The following is a 24,106-nucleotide window of genomic DNA, read 5'->3' as shown; positions in this document are numbered from 1 at the left end:
ATTTATATAGTAAAAAATATGTAAAATTAAACAAAACTATTCGCCGATAATTCATTTATAATAAGACGCGCCTGCGCTTGGGGTCGCTGGCTTTAGATAAAATTACTGTATTCGTATTAGAAATGTGTTTTCTCAACGCAAACATTATGATTTACTCTATTCACGTGACGCTCGTTTACAATACACCTACGTAACAAAATTGTTACTTTTTAACGTCCGGTTGTAAAGTCGGTCTTGTTATATGAAAATGTTGTTATATTTACTTAAATACATTTTGTGCTAAGGTATTGGCACATCTTTATTTTCAATACAGATAAAACAATTAAATTGTTAGTCATTCACATGTTCCATATAATCGTAATATTAATATAATCGTAATAAAATGTTTTTTATCTCGCTCAATTTTAATAAATAGTTGAGTAAATACTACAAAATTTTCGAATTTTGAAATAACATCGCTATCACATGGTGGTTAGGTAATTTAATAATTAAAGTCAGTAAGCATTTTTAAAAATATTCTTGTAAAACAAAAAACAATGTAAACATGGTACATAATATAATATAAATATATCAAGAACTATTTAAATTACTACGAGTTAAATAAATTTTCGCGTACTTCCTTATAATCACAACATTTATATTCGGAAAACATGTGGGAGATCGGTCTTAAATGAATAAAAAAAGATCCTTTTATTGTGGAATGCCTTGCCCAAGGGTTTATATACCTTCCGCGATAAAATAAAGCGAGTCTGCTATGACGAAGCGTGAACCAGACCTATGAATCACGTGTAGGATGTTTTTAAGTATCTAGATATCTAAAAACATCAACTTTGATAACATCGATTCATCGTATACTTTGTACATTCGTAATGACTAAGCATTATTCACCATAATTATTTCTTTTCCGTATTAATTTACAAAGATTATTCTAAATTCTGTGTTATTTATGAGTACGTCATACAAACTATGATTTTAATGTGTAGATCCATGGATAATGTGTTTTATTCAAAAAGTTAACAAAAACATTTTCGCTTCTATGTGTCATAAAATATTTTCAACAAATGTTAGTTTAAATGTAGTGTAGTCATTGATGTGTAGCGTATATGCTGGCAACCTGTTCGATTCATCGTAATGTTACTTTTTAACGTATCACATAACCCTAACCTATTTTTACAAGTGGTAAGGTGTAAATGAATTTTCAATGGTGCCATCGAATTAATAATAAAAGCACGATCGATGAATACTACGAATCTATATTGACCGTCGTCATTGTTACATATTGTTAACGGTAAGTATTTTGTACAAACGGTCATTAACGGTAACAAATAACACGGAAAAGAATCCACTACGTCATTTGCACATTTCATGGGTGACGTAAAATATTGATTCAATCGTGCACATCTTTGTGCTATAGATATAATTTTTTATAAAAATTCTTTATTAATTTTTAATTTTGCAAAAAATAGTTTTAGCCTTGATAAATTTTAAATCGATAGATCTCTCATACAAGGCTGTCTAGGAAGATCACACAGCGGAGTCTATTCGCCACCATAGAGTAGTGCGTAAATACTATTATGTTCCGGTTGGAAGACGCTGCAGCTTAATGTACGATGCTGTGTAATGAGAGGTTTCAAGTAACAGAGCGCGGCTTGTAGCGTTAAGAGAATTTTGTGTCAGATGTAAAATTCTGTGTAGCTACACTGTTATAGTGTACAAATAAATTAAAATGAAAATGAGAGAAAAAAAAGAGCTTATGAGATTGTAATTGTGGGTGCCGCGATTTTATACGTAACTTTTGGAAATGAGGTAAAACCATGTAGGAATCTACTAACTTTCTACGGCACTTTCGGTATTCATATTAGAATACTTTACAACAACCGGTAGGCGTCATTCTTAATTGATTATAATAAAGTGATATAATTAAAAGAAAATGGTAATTCCTATGCCATTAATCCACGCGTCAAATGTAAATAGCATTATATAACGAAAGTTATAAATGGTATTTATTAAAAGACGGTTTAGGAGAAAAGGTAAAGTGACATCCAAAAACGTTATGCCTCCATTACTTTATCGCTTACGAGGGATTTGTAAATATTTCATGTCAGGTGTACTTGATGTCGTCTTCCAAGGCGGGTCACGCTTACCGCCTGCACCGCTTTTATTATATTTTCCGAATAAATTTCCCATGCGGAAAGCCCCCGATCTTTCACGGCCTACAATATCCTATGGACTTTAATGTTTCACGTGACTTCGATTTTTTGGCTTTCGTAAGGACAACAAAATATACTATTAGATCTTATAAATTTTTGGAACTATTTCCATTCTTTCAATTTTATACATAATAAAGGAATTACAGCTTTTTGATAATTGTTATTAATAAAGATCCTTTTTAAGGGGGTGGATACAATTTAAAAGGATTTTACCGCTCGCTCGTAACTTGGATGTACTTTAAGATTTTTGTCGCATGACGGTTAGGCAGGGGAGTTTTCCACAGGATTGCGGCTCCAGCAACGCTACCTAGTTTGAGAAGAAACAAAACTCCCATTCCTATTCCTTGACCTCGCCTCTGTTGTAGTGGATTTCTACCTTTTGTTTTACAAGAAACTATAACACTCAATAGTCCAGTTCTCTAAAGCATTGTGCATGTAACGTTCGTCATAGTAAGCGGTTATTAACTCATTTTCCGCGTTTCCATTATAATTATACATTGTTTTTTAATCATAGTCAGTGTTAGATATCGTTTCCGGAGTGTTTTTTTTGTAGTGTAAACAAAATTAAAAAGGCAATGTAATTGTGTGTAAAAGATTTTATATTGTGAGTCATGATTATTTGCACGATTATTAACAAACTAAAGTGAATTTCTACTAACTTAATGTACAGATATTTAATACAGTCTAAATTAAATTAGATATTACTCCCGTGTGTTTGCCAGGGCACCGCTCTGTACGTTCGTATTCGAATGATGGCGAGCAATCTCAATACAATGGAGAGATAGTTTATGTATATTCGGTTGGTTGGAATTCCCTATCTCGACGACAATGTCTAGTTCTACCGTGACCAGTTTTCCATTAGTACTCCGGCGTCAAGTTCGCTCACTTTACGAGCGTGACCTGAATCCTGCTTGATACCTTTTCCTTTCTTTAATATAGCATTAGTATAATTTAGAAACATTGTCCCCATTTTGACAGTAACAGTCTTTTTCTTATTTGAGATATCTACCTATGCTTCAAAGAGAATTTTTATATTTTGGGAAATTCTAATATTATAACGCTACATTTTTTACTTTCTCTGAAGTACAGAGTAATTTTGTTAATACATATGTGATCTACATTTCAGCGGTAGGAAGTCTATCCTCTGACATATACCTCCAGCGTCTTCTAACATAAGTAATATAATGGAATCTTTGTTTAAATTACTATGATCTTTCGGTTTTAAGGTTGTTGCTATATTAAACAGTTAGCTGTGAATCTAGTCACAACACCAAAATCGAAGACTCTGATTTCGTAAAAGGACAGGTGTGAGTTTCCCTTGGAAAACTATTTATTTATTTACACTGTTTTGTATATCATAAACAATAAATAGAGGGAGATAAAGAAAAAAGAGTAGCAATTCATATAGTACAAGTGTCGGTCTTATTGCTCGAGGCGATCTCTACCGGACAACCTAAAAATCTACAGTGTACTTTAACCCTTTCTGTGCCGCAGCAGTGTCAGTGTGGGGAACGATTTTTTTTTAATGATAAATGAAATATTATTGTTTATGATTCTGTTGTCTCTAGTACATCCAGAGCAAGCGATTTTAAACTGTATTTTTAAGGTGATTCGATATAATGTAGCCTATTACTTTATTTTTGTCAGATCTGACCCGTACGCACCCGGGTAGTTCGGACCGATAGGTCCATAGGCAGCTGACAGGTTAAGACATAATTCTACGAAAAAATCCATCAATGCTAACTGTTGTGAGAATGGAGTACGGTTTTTTATAATAAACAAAAGAATTATATTTATTGGTTTAACACTATCAAAACCATGTTTCTTCTTTCTGACATTTAATATTATTTTTGCATTGCGTATATTTTTAATATTTTTATCCATCAACGGCGTCATCAAATACACGAAATACAAGTACTTTCATAAATTTTTGAAATCATTATACAAAATTTGGAATCTGAGCAATGATAATATTTCAATACCAGACATGATCAATTTAGTGCTATTGGTTTTGATGTCGACGACGTAGGAGGAATGAAATCACTGGGTTCAATTTGTAGACCGACTTCATAATTGACTCTCGTAGGTTTCCTGCTGTACATTGCTTCGTTTTAGATAACACGAATGCAAATGTGTGAATTCAAGTGAAAACAATTTGACGTGCTTTTAACTTACCACATATTAATTATCTATCGTTATTTCCTCGATACAAAGCTTTTTTCGAACATAAAAACAACAAATCACTTAGTCTTTTCCGACTAAATGACTAATTGACTAAGTCATGACGAAGCTGGAGAATCTGATGTACTATATATATATATATATATATATATATATATATATATATATATATATATATACTGCTATAAATAATTGTAAAATATGAAGACTGTAGAACGATGCAAATAATACACAATACACATACTAAGGAATTGTAAATATATTACAGAATAGCTCATTATGTGTGATGTTTTAAAGAATAATTTTCCGTTTATATTTATGAAAATGACCAATCATAATAAACACGGTGACTTCTGCGCGAATTTTACTTCATTTGAAGTATTGTTAAAATTGATAAGATCAGTAATGCAATAACTTTTAATGCGTTTGAAACTTCATTCAACTGCCACTTAATGTAATTCCCATTTTAAAATAAATCCTGTATATATTTGACGTTTATTATTACGTTTTCCTAATTATTCGTTAATCAATTAATTTATCCCCTCCACTAGTATATTCATTTATTGTTTATTATTAATTCATTAATTATTAAGGGGTTTAAAAATAAACCGGTTTAAGAGAAAATGTTTTGTTAAATCTTACCATAGAAATCACCAAAGTGTATACAAGGTTACATGCATCAAAACCAATATTCAAAGCTCATTTTCAAGTCTGAAATAACAAATATTTTTTTTAATTGGCTTTGTTAATAAGCACTTTCTAAAAGTAAAGATATTGATGTAATATACATATAAATGTATATTTATACTTAGTAGTTATATAAGTCTCAATTTTCTACATATACTGCCAAGTTATTCGGTAGGTACCTTGACGGCCTCAAGGAACGCATTGGATGCATCTTCTAACGCTAAAAGCTATATCTTAAGTATAAGTTATTTCTCAATTTATGGAACTAAAATAAGTTACATGGTGTCAATGGGCGGATGTGATTTGCTCAGGTTATTGGGACCCTGTGTAAAACAATACATATAACTCCATCAAAGATCGCCCCCATGACCGGTCTTGCGCTGCCCGCATCCAGCTACTCCCCCGCTATCTCAAATATGTCGTTGGTGCACCTAGTGGTTGACTTACCCTCGCCGGGTCTACCGGCTCTTGGTCCCCATTCAAGTATCTTTCCGCCCAACGACCATCGGTTGTACGACCGATTTGCGATGCCTGATCCATCACGGAACCAAAATCTGAATTTGTACTTGGGTCTCTTTGTTAGTTGTTTGTCAGTTTTGCCCAGTCGATGTTTTCATATTGTCATCAGTAACAGACGTCACTTCTTAAACCTTCAAATTTAATCTAACTCACTCAAACTCCATTATACTAGCTGCACATAGTGTTTCACCAGATACCAGGTCTATAATAATTGATTGAAGTTGATAAAACGACTTATCCGGTTACAAGTTAAATTTGAAATCATCAAGGTTCGTAGCATAAAAATGCCACCGAAGAACATTCGTTTGTCGATTCGTTTGTTCGAATAAATTTTTATTGGTACAATTCTATACATTTATTATTGATCCCATCACCGATCACTAGTAGCCCCGAAGGCAATCAAATAGTTAATTAGATTTTAGATGCTTTGCGTGTTGCCATACACGCCGTATCCATTATTCGCAAACCTTGACAGCCGTAGCGATATTATTTTATTTTTTAATATTTTAAAGTTGCCATGTGAAATTGTTAGGCATATAAGCAGAACGTTAATAATTTTTTACCTTATTGTTGTTGAATTTTGAACGGTCTAATGCTGTATGCTGATACCGGCATATTCATTACAAAAACTTTTTCCTCCGATCACATGGCGGTTAGTTTAGCTTTTTATGGATATGCTATATTTTGCATTCCTCGTGTTATTATCAATGAATTTATTAAAATAAATAAAAGAAATAAGAGCAAGAAGAAGATACGAAAATAACATCCGAGTACCAGCTGAAGAGAAAAAGGAAGGGCACATGTTTGACGAAATTTAGCAAGGACATGAGAGAGCCTGATCTCACAGAGTGCTAAAACGCAAGGGCAAAGAATTGCGAATCATGCAAGAAAAAAGCGCCGAATGAAACACTTAAGAACAGAATATACTTGCGAGGTTGCTATTGCAATACTCATGGTGTACGTGATGTAAGTTGTAAGTGTAATTGGCAAAACACTCAGATATAAAATAACGATCAGTTTGTGTAAACAACTAGGCGTAACCGTGCAAAACATTGCGTCAGAATTACACTCCTCTTGTACTTTACAAATTATTTTTTATTTTTAATTTTAGTAATATCTGTATTTTCATTATTGTAACAAATAGCGTAAGAGTGCAAAATTAAAAATCATTAACGTAAATATTAATCATACAATGCCGTACTAAAACACAGATTAAATATTCATTTAAAATACGATTTATACGAAAATACTTAGCTGTTAGTAAATATTACGCAAAGGGGAAGTGTCATTCCATAATAGCATCATGTCGATAGTTTTCAAGTATTCAGCCATATGTTTCGGAAGAGGTCGGTCTAACGTTTAACGGCTTCGTGGTTGTGCGTGTCAATTCTCCATAGAGCTAGTTAACGCGGCAAATCTCGGCCACGCGATAAGTTCCGCCTGCTTTTACATGAATTAATTGATTCGATTCTTTCTAGAGCATACACTTGTGCCTAATTCTATATTTTTACGCTTCAATATTAAAAAGATTTCATAGACAGTTCAAGTAATCTATTTCGTACATTGGTCAACTTCTTTTCATAAATGTTACATGTTGGCTGTGACTACCAACGACTCACACGTAAATTATACTTATTTAATTTTGACCATTGTAAAATTCTCAAATTTAAAAGGTAACATAATTCAGAGATTTTTATTTAAAACTTATCTTTGTTTTTATGCCATACATAGACAATACTAGTAATGGGTAAAAGATACAACTTTTCTTATATTATTAATTAATCATAATTTAAAATTGTACAAAACCACGATATAAATTCTTTCAACTTATACGTTTGCCGCCATAGTAAAGTCAAATATAGACCACAATGAAATAGTTCTCTTAGAATAGAAATATTAGCATTTTTTATTCATCAGTTAAGGAATTTACTGCACTACGAAATATTTATTTTTTAATTGAAAAGTCCAAGAAATTTCTGAATTGAAAAAATGTGGAAAATAATGTAAAACGTTTTAGCAGCATCTAAATTATTCTATGCTTATAATAAATCATTCGGCAGCATGCGATTGCTAACACTGTTTTTTACATAAAAACATGTATGTATTATTGCTTTATTAAAGTTGTTATATTCCAGAAGTGGCCGATTTCCCGATTCATAGTGCTAGTCATTTTAAGGTCTTTGTTATGTTTTGCATGCCGCAATAAAATACGTATTTCGAATATATGCAAAACTTTTATAAAAACGAAATAATATCATAAAAACATACATACATGTAAAAGTATAATAACATAGGATAAAAGTACAATATTCAGACGTGACTTGAATTCAACTTTTAACAATTAAACATATTAATAGACCTCCCCCAAAAGATATCGGTGGGGGGATATACTACAATCGCTACGCCTGGCTGGCGGGTTGGCGATCCCAGTGTGGTATTACTGTGCACAAAGGACGCTGCTGCCCACTGAAAACTTGTTTGTGAGCAGAAGAAGATCCTACTTAATTAATGCACAAAGTGTGATTTATATAAGCAAATAGAACCTGCGTCCTACAATCACAAGTCTGAGTCTGTGTCTACTGCCGGGCTACCACTGCTTCGCCGAACGTACCAACTGTTAAGCATTTCTCTCGTTCCACGACTCCCAAAAATCACTGTACATCGAAATCTAATTGTGTAATTGTTTCTAGCTAGTGTAGCAGATTTCCACAGATTTCTTTGAGATTGCGAAATTATTGTGCCGCTTTTTCAAAGTGGGACATTGTTAAGCTTGCGATGCATTGTTATAACCGGAAAGGAGAAGAAAAAAATATCGTTAATTATTTATAAAACAGAGATAATTATGGCTCAAATAAGAATGTTAACATATTTTGAGCATAATTTGCCAGTTCATTATAAATGGTTAAATCATTTACGTTATTTTTTCTCAAATAAACGATTCATTGTTCCCTTATTTATATAACAATAATTATTATTTTTTATCAATAATTAATAATACAGTTTTTAATTTTTTCGAACCTGTTGTGAAAACACTGTTGATAGTTTCCTTTTGAACGAAACCTTATAGATTAAACCGCGTTATTTTTTTTTGCCGCCAAACGAAATTTGAAATACGCAGGTCCCCATACTCGGTTAAAAAGCGCCTTAGCGAGTGAAATCACTATACTAAAGTGTAATATGTATGGTTTAAGCCAACGAGCGCAAAGGGCCATACAAGAGTTTATTACAACAAACTTATGTGCGAGTCGTATCGCCGTAACTGCATATTTACAGGCTGGTAGTGCACAAGTCATTAATATTTTGGATGACATTTAAAATTAATTTCTGGGACTAGACACTAACCGCCCTTTCATCTGATTTCGGCATGACTTTGCAGTCGTAAAAAAATCTACATCAGTTTCATTGTTTTTTAATTTTATACGTGTTATTGTTAAATAATATCACAATTGTGGTTTGCCTATTATGTAATATCCGTGTTGTAGGGAGTCGACCGTATTCGTTTATTTCCCACTCGTGTTGTAAACCTATCGGCTATAGCGGCGACGCGAACACTCGTCGATGGACATTGCGTAACTTGTTTTGCTACGCAGTACCATTCCACTGCTACATACCTATAGCAGCGAGGCCCACATGTACAACCATTATGTATTTAAAGTTTTAATTGGCTCTGCGCCTTCGACCGAACAAAACAATCTTTTATGGGCGTTCGCCCGTATCCAGTGTTTTAAAAAGTTTAATCTTGTCTACTACGATTAACATTAAACTTTGTTCATATTGACAATTATTTTAAGCTTTTAGAAGATCAAAAAGAAAAGCTATCATTTTCCATAAAAAAACGATAAATTTACTGAGGGTTTTAACACATCTAATTTTTTGATGTTTCGTATTATTTGCACGAGTGAAAGACACCAAAGAAAATAGATAAGTCTCTGTATTTACCCTGGCAACGTCTTTGTGAGTACAGTGCCAAATAAAATTTATTTTAAAGAAATATGTGAGAGAAAGCGAAAAAGTTTTAATATCGTGACAAAATTGATAGCTGCGTTCTTTTTTGATATCATTATCCATTTCTTTTTTTGTATAAAAGTTAATATCATGATACCCTACTCACTAATTGACTGTTTTGTTACTTGCGACCGTTAATATTATCTCTACATATTCCCTCTAGCGTGAAAAATTTAACTCCCGCATTGTATCGCGCGTCACACCGGGAAATCCTGTTTAGAACCAGTACCTAACTTATGCCTCATACGGTAAATGGCTCGTTTTAACGTATTGTATAAACAATTCAAGAACAAATGCGTTTTATTTGTAATGAAGTTATTTATAGCAAAGTATATTTGTATTTAATTATTACTACGTAAGAAGATTGAAGCCGATTGGTAGATAGTTATTCCGATTGTTATGGGGTTAGTAAAAATGGATTGTTAAATAACTCATGTAGCTATAGCTATGGGCAGAATTCAATATGTTATCTGATTACAGTCAGAATTTGTTGTTGTATAGCTATATATCTCACGATCACGAAATCGCTTACCACTAACTCACTAACCATGTTTCTCATACAATACGAACAATTTCAAACGAAATCCCGGGACCGTTATTTTTCGCAGTTAACGGTTTTTTTAACGCCGGTGTTGGTAGTGATTGCGGGCGGATGTTGAAAAAAATGCGTAGGTAATTTACATTGGTCGTACGTGGCGAGCGGTGTGAATGAACAGCGACAATAACAAGCCGCACCATGTGAGCCGACCATTGATATCACCATTCAGAGACCGGAAACATAAATCAGCGTAGCGCGACGTTACGCGGCCCTGGATTACGCCGCATACGCCTATCTGCACCGCGCGTTTGTCATCTTCAATGCTGACTGCCTTCTTTATCTATTGTTTATGTAGGTATTTAACTTGTGACCTTTGGCCGCTCAATCTCATAAATCTATTGTTCATCATCGTTATATCAGCCGATAGACTGTCACTGTAAGGGATAGGCCTCCCCCAAAGCTCGCCACGACGATCAGCCTTGCGCTGCCCACATATTAACTATTTCGTCGATCTTATAGCTCGTTCGATCGGCACTCGAGAACCCATTATTCCTATTGGCAGTAGGTTGCACGAGCGATGTGTCCCGCTCATCGCCAGTTCAAACGATCATCTCTTCGAGCTACGTCAGTGATCTTGGTTCTTCTGCAGATCTCATTTTTTATTTAAACGCGCAGCGAAGACTTATTGTTCAGTTAAAAGTAATAACAGTGTAAAGTTTTTTTTAATTCGAAAATATCGATAAAAGCGTTTACTATTGTTAGTGATCGGTAAATTCATTAATGTACAACTAAACATATTGCTGCTCTCATCATCTTCGTGTCAAAATTTTCATAGCAGATATACAGTATGGTTAGAAATAAGTGTAGTAGCTTTAAAGAATGTATGGCTTATTCGCTGTCCATTAATGTATTGTACACTCTATCCAAAAATCAATAGTTTCAGAAATAATAAAAAATGTAATGAGTAATGATATTATAGGAAAAAGAAGTATATTAATATTAACTATTTACTATCACTTTCTGCAGACTTTATTCCGGTTGAAAGTTATTGTCCTGTCGCAAAAGAAGATATTAACTGAAGCAACATGTTTTAAAGTGATCACTTTATGCGGTGTAATTGAAAATATGCGTAAAATCTTAAGTTTTTTCGACAAACGTGCTATACACTCATCTCTTTACAGGTTTTACACATATTTTCAATCATCCTGTAGACGCCGCGGTAATTACTTGCCAAGTAAAAGAGGCAGCATCATTTAATCAAAGAGAACCGCATTGATAAAATTTCAATAATTTAGTAATTAGTCTGCTATGTTTGAATCGTTAATTGAGTGCGGAAAATTAGTTTACGAGTGATTTTTGTATAATATTCCAATAAATTTCTGAGGATTGTCACATTCCTTGTATTAATTAATATTAAAGCAATGCGATATTTTAAAACAAACAGAAGATTCTAGGTACGTATGTGGTGGAAATTCCAATAAGAAAACGATATAAAAAATCACAAAGCATGTAATTAATACATTTTTAAAAAATAGTGTTAATGCTATAAATTAGGAAATGATTTTTTTAAAATACGGTTTGTCAAAATTGTATGTTGGTGTGTGTATGTAGAATACCTGTATTATGTATGCGTTATAACTATCATTTAGATACAAAAAAAATATTACATTGTTAGAATACGCTGTTTTAAACACCTTAGTGATAATTAATTAAAATAATTTATGCAAAATAAAGATAAATCTTTAACTTAAAAATAGCTAAGTCTCAAACTTGAATCTTCTCAATTTTAATTATTTTTATGGTTTATAAAAAATATTTGACTATGAAGATAACTTGTTCCAGAATGCAACGGACGTAGTAGTAGACGAGTTTCTTATGAGTAATATTCGTGTTGGCGAAGCGGCGGAATGTGAGACATGTCCGCGAGCCGGATATCCGGGTCCGCTGACGTAAACTGGGGCGGTCCCGCGCCGAGCATGTGGGTGCCGCTGCAACCACATCGCACCGTGGAATGACGCCAATTATCCGCAGACAAGCGACTCTATTTGCAGTGAAAGTGCAAACTGACTCACGCTCACGTCGGAAATAGAGTTGCGCCGGCGCATCGCACCGACCGACTGGACCATTTTGTGCACATTCATGGATCCAACGGTTACGAAACAAACCATCGCCTGTCATATCATAATCTTTCATCCCCGCCCTCAACTTATGGAATGAGTAGTAAACCTAAACCGAAACGTTAAGGCAATTTATAAACACCTACAAAAAACTAAATATGTTTAGTAAATTTTGAGCTTTCCTACATCTAAAAGAGCTGTCATTATTAAAATTAATTTTAAAAAATGTCTTGTTTCTTCTAAATATTATTTTAATTAAGCGTTATAATGGTCCTGTTAGGGTATCATTTTCAAATTAAAACCCTTTAAAATAAATTACGAAAAAGAGTAACTTTAAGTCATTTGATCTCGTAGAAAAACCCCGCCTAGGCTATTATTTTTTCGCTTTCAATGTAAAAAATGTTTCAAAAAGTGTAATTTTTACATATACCTCTAGACGAAAATTTCATTAACATTTAAATAATTTAAAACTTCGATAAATTCCATAATCATTAAATTAAAAAAATCTTTACTATGTTTAAATATGATTCATTTACGTAAAATATATTTTGTGGTAATTCATAATTAATTATAAACAATCAGAATTTACGTCAAATAATGATTAACGTTTTTTGATTAATACTGTATATATTGGTTAAATGCAGGATAATTAAAAAGTTATGTACTTATTAGTTATTTTTATGAAGTAAAAATGTTACTATTAATAATTAGTTCAACTAAATGTCTACTGGTAGCCCAGCGGTAGACCACCGAGACTTTCGATTGTAAGTCTCAGGTTCGATCCCGGGAGACAAATTTATAGAACTGTATGAATTATATAGGGGCAGCGGCGTCTTCTATAAACCATAATATTACACGGCAATCGCTAACCCGCCTGCGTGGCGATTATGTTTTACCTCCATATAAATATCTTTGGAGGAGGCTTGAAACGACGTTGAGAACTGAATAAATAATATAACAGAAAGAAAACTATAGATTTAGACTTTACATTCGTGTTTTCCATAGAAATAAACGTACGCTTTCTTACACTGTCTGTTAATATTTGCTGATGCATAATGTTAAAAAATATTAGTTCTCTTATACGCTAGCCTTAGAAATTATTAACAAGTTGAAAAAACTACACCGATTTCTTGTTAACTATTGCTAAAGATACGGATAAGATTTTGATTGTCTTAAATGAATTGTCTCGAAATGTCAATAAATAAATAATTTACAGGGGTTTGTATAAATTGTACGGAATGTGATATCATCTGTTTTATTGCAACCTGTACATCTTAAAGCGTTTCTGTATGACGCAAATGGTATATAATAATAATTCGATGAATATCAACGGAATTTGTTCAATGATTATAATTTCACAAAATTATCGTAACTGTAAAATCGGCGCGAAGTCCGCCATTAATAACAAGCCTTTCCCCGTACCACGAAACGACTGAGTTCATTCTTTAGTTGCCTTGAACTTTCTCGTTTGTTGTGGTACGAATTCGCGCCATTAAGGTGGATGGTTGTTTGATTCGGCGATGCGCTGACATGGTACGGAGGCGGGGGGAGTGCGTGCGGGCGGCGCGGAGGCTGTAGTAGCGACGTAGTAAACGCGGGGCGCCCGATGTTATGAGAAGTCGGAACAAGTGTTACATTATAGTGATGTATGTATACTCTTATCGATAATTATCCGTATATTAAGTCTGTCATTTACGCTTCTATTGTGCTTGAAAATGCAATTTATTTATCGGAATTTACATTTTACAATCCGAAATAAAAGTTCCTAATAAATCATTTAAATTGCTTCATCATCGTTATTTCAGACGATGGACGTCTACTACAAGGCAAAGGCCTCCCCATAGACCTCCACGTTGACATATATATCTTACATTGCCCGCATCCAGCGATTTCCGGCGAGCTTAGCTATGTCATCAGCGCACTTAGTGGAGGGTATCACACCTCGCCTACCGGCTCCTGGTTGCAATTTAAGAACCTTTCAGCCCCAACTGCCGTCAATTGTTCGAGCGATGGAATTAAATTGATTATAAAACCAAAATCACAGACATGAATTATGACTCAATTGAAAATAATCATTGATAATAATAACATGCGGTAGACATCGATATTGACGGTTAGCGTGGTCCTTACCTGTAAGAAAAACAATAATAACATTCCGCTGCCTATAAATACCCGCTGAACTGAAGCGAGTGACCGGGACGAGGGGAGCCGGCGCTATGCGGCCGAGTTCATTTGCATCGTGCAGCGTATTGCGGCGTACTGCAGCGTCTGACGCGTCATGTTTATCGTCGCTCACAGAGTGCCGTCCTTATTGCCAGTTTAATTATCTTATTTACTTATAATAAAATAAATAAATAATTATCTTATATACGCTGAAGTACTGTCTACATAATCATTATTCTACACTAGTAAATAATAAGTCGAGGAAAAAGTTCCTTCTTATTTTGTATGAAAATACGAGACATTTGAAGAAGAATTTATATTTATATTTAAATAGTATTTAGGTTTCTTTTTCTTCGATGACTTTTTGCCATCTCGTAGACAATGATATGATGCCGTCGTAAAAAAAACTTTGGCACTTTTGACAAATAAACCGACAAATAGTTTTTGCAGTTCTCTCTTGTTGTTAATGTGATATCGTCTAAAGAATTCTGAAGAGACGAAAACACGAGGAAATCTGAAGGTACACAGACACGGTTAGGGCTATGTGGCAGATACATAATCGTCTATAAGCCAAACCTAACTTTTGCTGAGAGACTAAGATGTGTGTTGGCTCTCCTATTGATTAATTCCGTTTTCTTCGTTTTCTTCCTTCTAATATACTTATTGGTTGTTAGCAGTAGAGATCTGTGTCTATGGTTCTACCCTGCCGTAAATGCTGTACTATAAACAATGCCAATTTTGATCCATGGAATACACCATAGATGTATGAGGATAGTTTGAACTGTATGAGGCATCATTCTAGGAGGGCCGCGAAGCGATCTTCTGTGTCGATCAAGTTGTGACGTCGCACGCAAATAAATGTAAAGAAAACGATGATCCCCATTTGTAAAATTGTGCAGAAAACAAGTACATACTTCTTATTACTAGCAACCAATAAAAAAACTTGTTAATTTTTTCTTATTCATCCACTGTTTTTAAGTATTTAAAGCCGTAATGTTTTTATTTTCTTAGTAATAGAAGCTGTATACGTTATTTGTAGTTTTTTGTTTTTGTAAGAATTTTATTATTAGACGTGAAGTACACTGAATTTAATTAAAGTTGATTATTTATGCTTTTATGTATCTTAGTTTTTTGTTCACAATTTCCACTAATAATAACCCAATATTTTCTTATGTGGATATTACAAGTTAAATTACTCCACAGTGTTTTAATCTCTCAATCTCTGTCTGGCATCGATATTTATTTATTATGTATCCAAATCTCACGTACATATTCATTACACGTTCTTTTAATGTAGATATCTCTTGTATTGTTAAACTGATACCCAATTAAGAGTATTAAGATATTTGCGAGTCTAGTAGTAATAGTAAATAACTTATAGCAAACGAAATATTTACGCCGCGCAACTACCGCTGATGTGACACAATCGTTAATGTTTACCTCGGCGGCCATTTAACAATTAAAATGGCGCTGCACGTGTTCCGCGCGCCGGTTTGTGCGCACGCGATTACATTTTGTCAATGGGCATTTCAAAGCGGCAGCGATTGTGCTTACTACAAAGAAACTCACTTCCGAAACTACATTGTTAGATATATTACTTTGTTTATTATTTTTAACACGGTTTAGAAGGATTTTTAAATTTCTTGTAATCATCAACCACCTTTTCATTATTCATTTGATTTTACGATTTTATATATAGTTCTAGTGCTGTTTTGTCAGTGATAATGAACGGTCTGATCTACTTACCACGACCCGTGTTTATGCCGCCACGTACTGAAAAATTATTTATTATTATATATTAGAGTTATCTCGTATATAATAAGAATTGAATATTCACATAGTTGATCGGCCCCTCACTAGGTAGATCGACGACATAGTCAAGGTCGCGGGATGCAAGCAACGCGACACCGGTCATCGTGGCGAGACCGCCACATCACATGAAGATTCATGTGTGCCTTGCAGAGGAAGTCTATCGGCTTATATGTTGATGATGGGAAATATCTAAAATCAAAACATAAATGCTTTCTTAGTTTGTATGCCTAAGTGATGTATCGTATCATCAATCATTAGATGATTTGCGTTGGTCATCAGATGATGGCCTTCGGTGTACAGTTTTTATGAGCTGGCGTTACTTACCATGACGTAAACGTACTGTTAGATTCGGTATTTTTAAAGAATAAAAAATATTTTTTTCCTTTGAAGTAATTAGCGGCAGTTATTTTTGTGTGGGTAAAAAATATCATTATCATCATAAGATTTTAAGTTTCGCATACACCAAATTGTTTATGTTTAAAAGTTAAATGTGAAAAATCTGAAATTCAAAATTAAAGTAAAGTAGGTTTGTAATAAATTAGTACAAAACTTTCGACCACATAAGAATTTAGTGCGTACAGATAACATGACGTTAACATGCATCTCAATACACGAATGGTCCAGCGTAAATAGCGTAAAGTTATAAGTAGGAACAGTTCGCATGTGGTCTCTCCGGAATTGCTTCGCGGGAGATCATTAACAAGTAATCGAGTGGTACACGAATGCGATAACAAAATAATCATTTCTTATTGAGGAACGTGCCGGCGAGTGCCCGCTGCGGCGCCGTCGATGTACTGACATCGATGGGCAATTTACGCGTCACAATAAACAGCTTCAATTAATCATTTCCTCACACCAGCGTCGTGCTTATATCTGTAGACAAACAATGATGCATAAGCATAGCTGTTTTGCAATTGGAGGAATGCATAGCCAGTAACATTATTACTATTCATTCCACCGCCTGTCTCTCGGATAGATTCGAATGAAAATGTTACTTCATTTTAGTAGCATGGCAAAGTATTAGTAAACAGATATTTGTAATGAGACTATTCATAATATCTGTCGTTTCGGAGAAACTGCCATCAAAAATAATCTTATAAAAAGTGAATATATCAAACGATTTACATCATATTATTTGTTACGGAATATAAATAAATGACGCCTTTACAATCATTATTAAAGCTCGAGAAATGGGTTAATCTCAAATAAAATTAATACGTTTACGTTAATATCTCTTTGATCAAGGGTTTATTTTTATTTTGCTTCTGCATGTCAATATTTTATCTTGTGCGCGTACTGTTTCATATTTAGGTTTTGTAAAATAGGATAGCAAAGCGGTTCTTAAATTCAAACGATGACTTTATTCGAAAATAAAATAAACTCTTATAGATTATGTATTTATATAAATAACAATTAAAAAATAGTTTCAATGATTTCAAGAAATGTAATCAAATATGTACTTCATGGTCAACTGAGGATGATCAGGCCCACCAAAGATATCAATGGGTATCGGTGTTAGTTGAGTATTTTAAAACTAAAACCATACACAATATTGTCATCTTGCGATATATTGTCGGTTAGATCAAGAATTTCATTAATTGAACTAAATCGAAACACAGTATTCGACAGACGCACACTATATTGGAGTGGGGATCGCTCGTTCCTTCTTGCTAAACAAATTTACTATCAGTACATTTAAGAAAATTATATATTATTATTAAATCACTAAATGTTTGCGAATGTGAACTGGGAAGTTTTGGTTCTTCATCGTGATAATGTCAGCCGACTTGCGCCCACTGCGAGGCGGTATAGGTCTCCCTCAAAGATCACCACCATGACTGAACTTGCGCTAACAGTATCCAACGACGAACTTGACAATATATACAAAAAATTACCGTTAATAATACTAGTTATTAATATTTATCTTTTTTTGTTACAGTATGTCCGTCCATAGATATACGGAGCCACCCCGAACAGATGCAGAAACTGCGTGGCTGCCGAGTCATTGAAGGCCATCTTAGTATTGTTGTGATCGAGCATCCCTCTCCGAACGCTTTTGATAACATGACCTTTCCGGAGCTGAGGGAAGTTACTGGTTATATAACTATATATAGGTAAGTTATGTCGTTTAAATTTTCATCGCCTTATTATTTTATTTCTAAAATTCGTTTGTATTTTTCGTCACTTACTTTGTCATAAAACAAACACCGCAAAGTATTTTACCGGAACCAACGTTAGTAGCGACTGGATTATTTTATAGACAGGCGTCTGTCTTGACTTAAGTGGTTGTTGAATGATTAAATAGTGAACATTTATTATGGTCACAACGGAGTTGACATGGCCGAAAAAAAATAATGATTTTAGGCATAGTTTTTCTAAGATTCTACATTCGGCAAAAAACAAAGTAAATTTCAAAGAAAAGAAAAGAACATGGCTGTCAAAATTCATCCTAGGAAAGAGATCTAATGGCTTATCTGTTACAAGCAGTATCAACAGTTCAACTCGACAATGTACAGGTGACTCGATTAGGTTGTTTGACTTATTTGTTTGTGATAGGGTACGGAATGGTCTACCCCGGAAAATGAATTAAAAAAAATTTATGTTGTACCCCCCCCCCCCCGAAACGGCGTTGACGTTGATTTATGGAACGAACAGAATTTTCGAAATAAAGCTATCGAATAGGGTTTGGATTTGGTATATGTAGGTAGTCCAGGTTTTATTTAATACAAAATCTAAGGCAACAAAGCGTTAGCGCTTGTTACTTTGTGACATGTTGTGGTCCTTTATAATTGCAATTCACATTTATGATTGTGCTGCGGTAATTTTATAAGGTCCCCGGTTGAATTGTGAACGGTGTGTTTGATGGTTTTATTTTCTTTATAATTTGGGCCCTAATATTTACAGGCTGATGGGCGTTCGGAACCTCGGTAACTTGTTCCCGAACCTATCCGTAGTACGCGGTATGCAGCTATTCAAGGATTACGCTATTGTTGTGTTCGACTGCGAAAATCTGGAGGTGAGCATTAAAGACGATACCGAAAATGTAAAACATCCATTATGTTGATTATAAATCATTTTTATCTCTCTATACAAGATTTTGACCTTTATAACGGACTCATCATGCTATCCCTGGAACCATAAGTCTTAGAGATTTGAAATTTATAAGGAATTGTACTAATAATACTACGAATGTATATTTTCAAACTATAGGTCATACATATTCGATTTGATAGATTATTTAATTCACTATGTTAGAAAGACCTATAAAGAGTTTTATGAAATTACATTTACAAAAAAGCAGGTGCGAGCGGCCGATGGATACCTACTGTGTAGTAATTAATCAGTTTTATCTAACTATATTTTTTATTAAACTTGTCTTTACCTTTATTGTGAAGTATTGCTAATTTAAGTGTTGATTTTTTTATTTAAAGTTTAAATTGTTGAGTAAAGTCGTAAAGTTAAATTTAAATTTTAAAGTAATTTTTTTAAGTATTGATAACTTATCCTAATATGTGAAAACAGGGATAGTATAAGTTACTGCTCATTAGGTGGACCGATGACTTTCCATGCTTGCGGGAAGTAGCTGGTAATGGGCACAAAACTGGTCATCGTAGCGATCTTTTGGGCAGAGTGGACGTCTATCGGCTGACATGATGATGAAAAAACAGCAGTCATATCTATAAAATTGGGGAATCAATTTTTTTGTTTTGAAATATTATATCGTAATGAGGTCGCCATAGCTAGTAGCACTGCTGGCTTAATGAGACGGCGCGCAAACGTTATGTTGCGCAGGAAGCATGTTACATAAGCCTGAATCACAATGCGCTATTAGGGACATGCCTCATCATTTACCATTAGTTAATCTTAACTCTTAAACTTTGTAGAACAAACATAATCACGCAACCGTTTCACCATCACCTGTTTTCACGATATTAGACAAAGGTAGTGCTGGATATCTTTGAAGATCAGGAACGGGTGGTGTGACTTCCGATTGCTCTTGTTTAATCTTAACACTTTATTGGACACCGGAAAAAATATATTTTATAAAGCTGGGAAAAGAATCCTGCCAACCTTTGTAAGGACTTGAAAAATAAAGCGTGCAGTGAAGTTATAGTCTATTGAAAATCCAACCTACATTAATGTTGAAATACACAGTACTAAAAATACATTTGTCATATAAATGACTAAATAGAATACTTATGTTCGAAAGGTAATCGTTGTTAATATAAAACATGAAATCAATATAATAAAGTAATTATTTGGATAAACACTTTTTTATTCAAGTTTTTTTATTTTTATATTTTGAACTGCGCCCGTACTTCGTATTGTCCACAAGTTATAAGAATAGATAGTTAAATAGTTCATTATGAACGTTCTATTTATTTTGAAATAATGGTGAAACCGTGTCCGCAGTCGCTGGGTCTTCGTTCGTTGTCGCGGGTGGAGCGCGGCGGCGTGCGCATCCAACAGAACGACCGGCTGTGCTATACGAACACCATCGACTGGTCGCGGATCCTGGCCGACGGCGACGACAATATCTTAATCCGGGTAAATCTCGTTGCTTAGATAACAAAACATTCATCCACTATTGGACAGGCGGTCTCGAGTGCAGAGGCAGATAGTTGACAATAATTAATTTTAATATGCAGGAATTTTGGAAACGCTTTTTATGTATTACGTTATTTAATATTTATGAAACCATTGCTTTTCAAACGTATATGGACAAGTAAAAAATATATGCATTTACCCCTTTGAATCTTTTATATTTATAACCAGTCATCCCCGTATGTAAGTGATAACTGAGTTCATATGTCTATTTCTGATGTCAGAATTGTTTTATTCTTTTTTTCTTTTCTTCAGGGTATAACTAAATAGAAAAGCTTTAGCTACCAGCATTTGTTTATTTACAAAGTTTTAAGCGTAGGGATCGGTTCTCTACCCTAATTGAAAGGAAAGGCTGCTGTGTGAAGTAAACTGCTTGACATTTTCCGTACGGATCGCTATGGAATGTACAAGTATTCCGTAAAGTCACGAGACGCATAAGTTATAGTCCTGTTGCGCTTCAGCCGTTGTAGTCCGTCGTCTGTCAACAAGATGATTATTTTAGCGTCGGTCGGGACCTACGGGTTAGCCAGCAGAGGCCAATAGATTTTAAAAGTTCAAGTGGCAGCTACAAAGTCACTACAATAGCTACTGGACAATCCATCTAGGTCAGACTAATATTTCTTATTTCCGTATTCAACAGTCTCACGATACTGTATTTAATCAGATGATAATAATATAGTATTTTAAAACAATATTTTACAAGGCCGTCATGTAATTATTGTGGATATAGAGAAAATGTGATTTTAATTTTTTTTTTGTTTTACATTTTCTCTTAGGATTCTTGTCAAACATTGATACGCTTTGCAAGTTGTTGAGTAAATATATTATTAATGTTGACTACTCGTTATTTTTTTTTCTTTGAAAAAGTGGAAACGTTTTTAGTATGTCATGGTTGTTAATCAGTTATAATTATAAATCTATTATTTTTATTTTAAACGTTATTTATTATTATCACTCTGGATATTTTTTCCTTTTGTGCTGCGATAGGCTGATAAATTTTGACTGTATTTTACCAAGGTAGTCAAGCCTCATATGTACAAACAAAACATACATGCAACTTGATGTACTAAGTTGTAAAATTCATTCAAATCAGTTTTATACGCTGCCGCGTATGAATTTCAAAAGTGCAATGTCATTCTCGCTTAATTTTCTGCATTCAATGATTAAATGGTACTTTTAATGTTAGTCCTTCCGTCACAGTCTAACTACGACCCGCGTCTCTGCGGCCTGTGTCCGAACGTGCAGAGTCGCCAGCAACATCTGCAATGCCCATCGGATACCTCCGGCCGTCAGCTATGCTGGGACGAAAAACATTGCCAGAAGAGTAAGTCCCGTATATCATAAATCATCATCATCATCAGATTCGTACTCCCTTGAACAAAAAGAAACTACGAACAGTGTAATAATAGATATGAAAATATTTAAAAAATATTGTTTTTGAATATTTTCTAAAAAATTAAATACTCGTAAAGAATAACATTATCATCATCATAATGCCCCCGAACAATTCCCACTACAAGGCATGGATCTCCACCATCTTCACACTTCTGACAAGGAGTTCATGCATACTCAGGTTTCTAGGCCGACGCGATCGTATCTGGTCTATCTACATATATTTGCACACGTGAAGATATTAAAAGATCTTAAAAGTATCAACATTGTTTACATAACACAAAGTTAGACTTATGTTGTCGGATCGCATGTTAAGTCGTTTTTGGTTCACTAGTATTAGAGAGCGGATCACATATAAGTATGACTAGCGGTTAAATGCGGATCGCTGGTAAACACGTGTCTGTACGTACTAGCGCACTTTTTATATATCTACAGAAGTGTGAGGAATATATATCTACAACGACAAAAAAGACAAGAAAAGCAAAAGAGCTGTAGCGATCGCGTCAGGGTCACCAATATACGCGATTAGCGCGTTGAGGAGAGTTACCACTTGAGCACGTATCTGCTCCTTAAAGGCGAGGCGAATGAGGGTTACCATTGAAATGGGATGGTGTACTCACGTATTTATAGAGGATATTTACTATTTACAATTTTGACCCGAACGCAATGACAGCGCCAACATCAATGACGGCGTTAGAATTCAAATCTGCGTCAGAGTTTTAGTTGGTACGCACATAACGCACTCAAAAGTTTTATGGTCAGTGTATGTGGTGTGGCCAGTTATACTGCACGTGATCGCTATATATTATTTTAAAAGTAATGGCAATGTACCTTAATACTGAACATTGCGAAAAATGCCCGCACTAGACGTAGTCCCCCGCAGGACAAAGCGCCATGATACAATGTGCTACGAATTGTTTATAAAGTTAAGGAGTGGTTGTATGTATGTGTGTGCAGCGTGCCCGAGCGCGTGCGGAGGGCGCGCGTGCACGCGCAATGGCACGTGCTGCAACGCGACGTGCTTGGGCGGCTGCGACGGGCCGCACGCGCGCGACTGCCACGTGTGCGCCAACTACTCCCTCGGTTACGGCGAGAACCGCACCTGCGTCACGGCCTGCCCCGCCAACACCTACCGGGTCAGTCACTCCACCACACAACAAAACCCTAAACAAGTAACCAAATACTTCAAAACCCAATTGCATTGCATTAACAACCACCTTTTTTGACACGGTGGATAGGTTCTCGTCGAGCAGTAGCACCCCACCGATTGAGGACTGAGACTTGATCGTAGATCGCGGTTCTATTCCCGAAATATAATCTTAAATAATTCACAGCACATTAATTATATAGTAAGCTCACAAAAAAGTTTCCAGATGATGTGCAGCAGCCTCCTCTGCGTCCCATAATACCAAATTTCGAACCTCAACCACTTTGCCAAGCGTGGCGATTATAGTATATCTCTCATAGATGTCTTTGGGGGCATATGCTTTGCAGGGGCTGAAACTACGACGATTAGATAAGTTTTTACAAAATAGTACAAAAAAATTGTATTAAAAATACATGCGACTTTACTTGGTGTGAAAAAAAATTGATTGTTGTTAATAGTTAATTAATAAAGGTAATAGTTAAGTTTACCTAATTGTTAAGTACATATATTTTTTTAAAGCGGCAAGGGCCTTTTTTAGTATTTTAATATTTTTTGTTTCCATAAGACCTTTTTATTTATTATAATTGTATTTCCTTTGTCTTCCTTAACAATGATACTTGGCACTAAGACTTCCGACGTGCTACTGCAGCACATTTGGGATGCTGCCCTTAAAGTTAGATTTTCAAATTCAAAACATCTTTATTCAAGTAGCTATTTATACATACTTTTG

General features: G+C 34.6%; 1 protein-coding gene across 6 annotated transcripts in view; it reads left to right on the top strand.

The window, feature by feature from the left end:
- The window catches only part of LOC137927018 (insulin receptor-like), a 91,227-nt gene that overhangs the window by 43,480 nt on the left and 23,641 nt on the right, over positions 1-24,106 (top strand). For 5 of the 6 annotated variants that reach the window (XR_011107728.1, XR_011107727.1, XR_011107726.1 and 2 more), the window contains exons 3-7: positions 18,172-18,346; positions 19,137-19,248; positions 20,646-20,780; positions 22,038-22,161; positions 23,187-23,365. Coding sequence is in view for 3 of the 6 variants with exons in the window: in XM_068770787.1 (XP_068626888.1) it covers positions 18,172-18,346; positions 19,137-19,248; positions 20,646-20,780; positions 22,038-22,161; positions 23,187-23,365 (725 nt within the window). In the remaining 3 variants the exon portion in view is untranslated. The remainder of the gene's footprint in view (positions 1-18,171; positions 18,347-19,136; positions 19,249-20,645; positions 20,781-22,037; positions 22,162-23,186; positions 23,366-24,106) is intronic. The other variant, XM_068770789.1, reaches the window with a different exon arrangement.

This window comes from Battus philenor, unplaced genomic scaffold (genome assembly GCF_028537555.1).
Source record: "Battus philenor isolate CCGP_79_NKW_IND1 unplaced genomic scaffold, ilBatPhil1.0.hap1 SCAF_3, whole genome shotgun sequence".
Taxonomy (NCBI): Eukaryota; Metazoa; Arthropoda; class Insecta; order Lepidoptera; family Papilionidae; genus Battus; species Battus philenor.
Note: the sequence above shows the minus strand (reverse complement) of the source record. Positions and strands in the feature narration are given on the sequence as shown.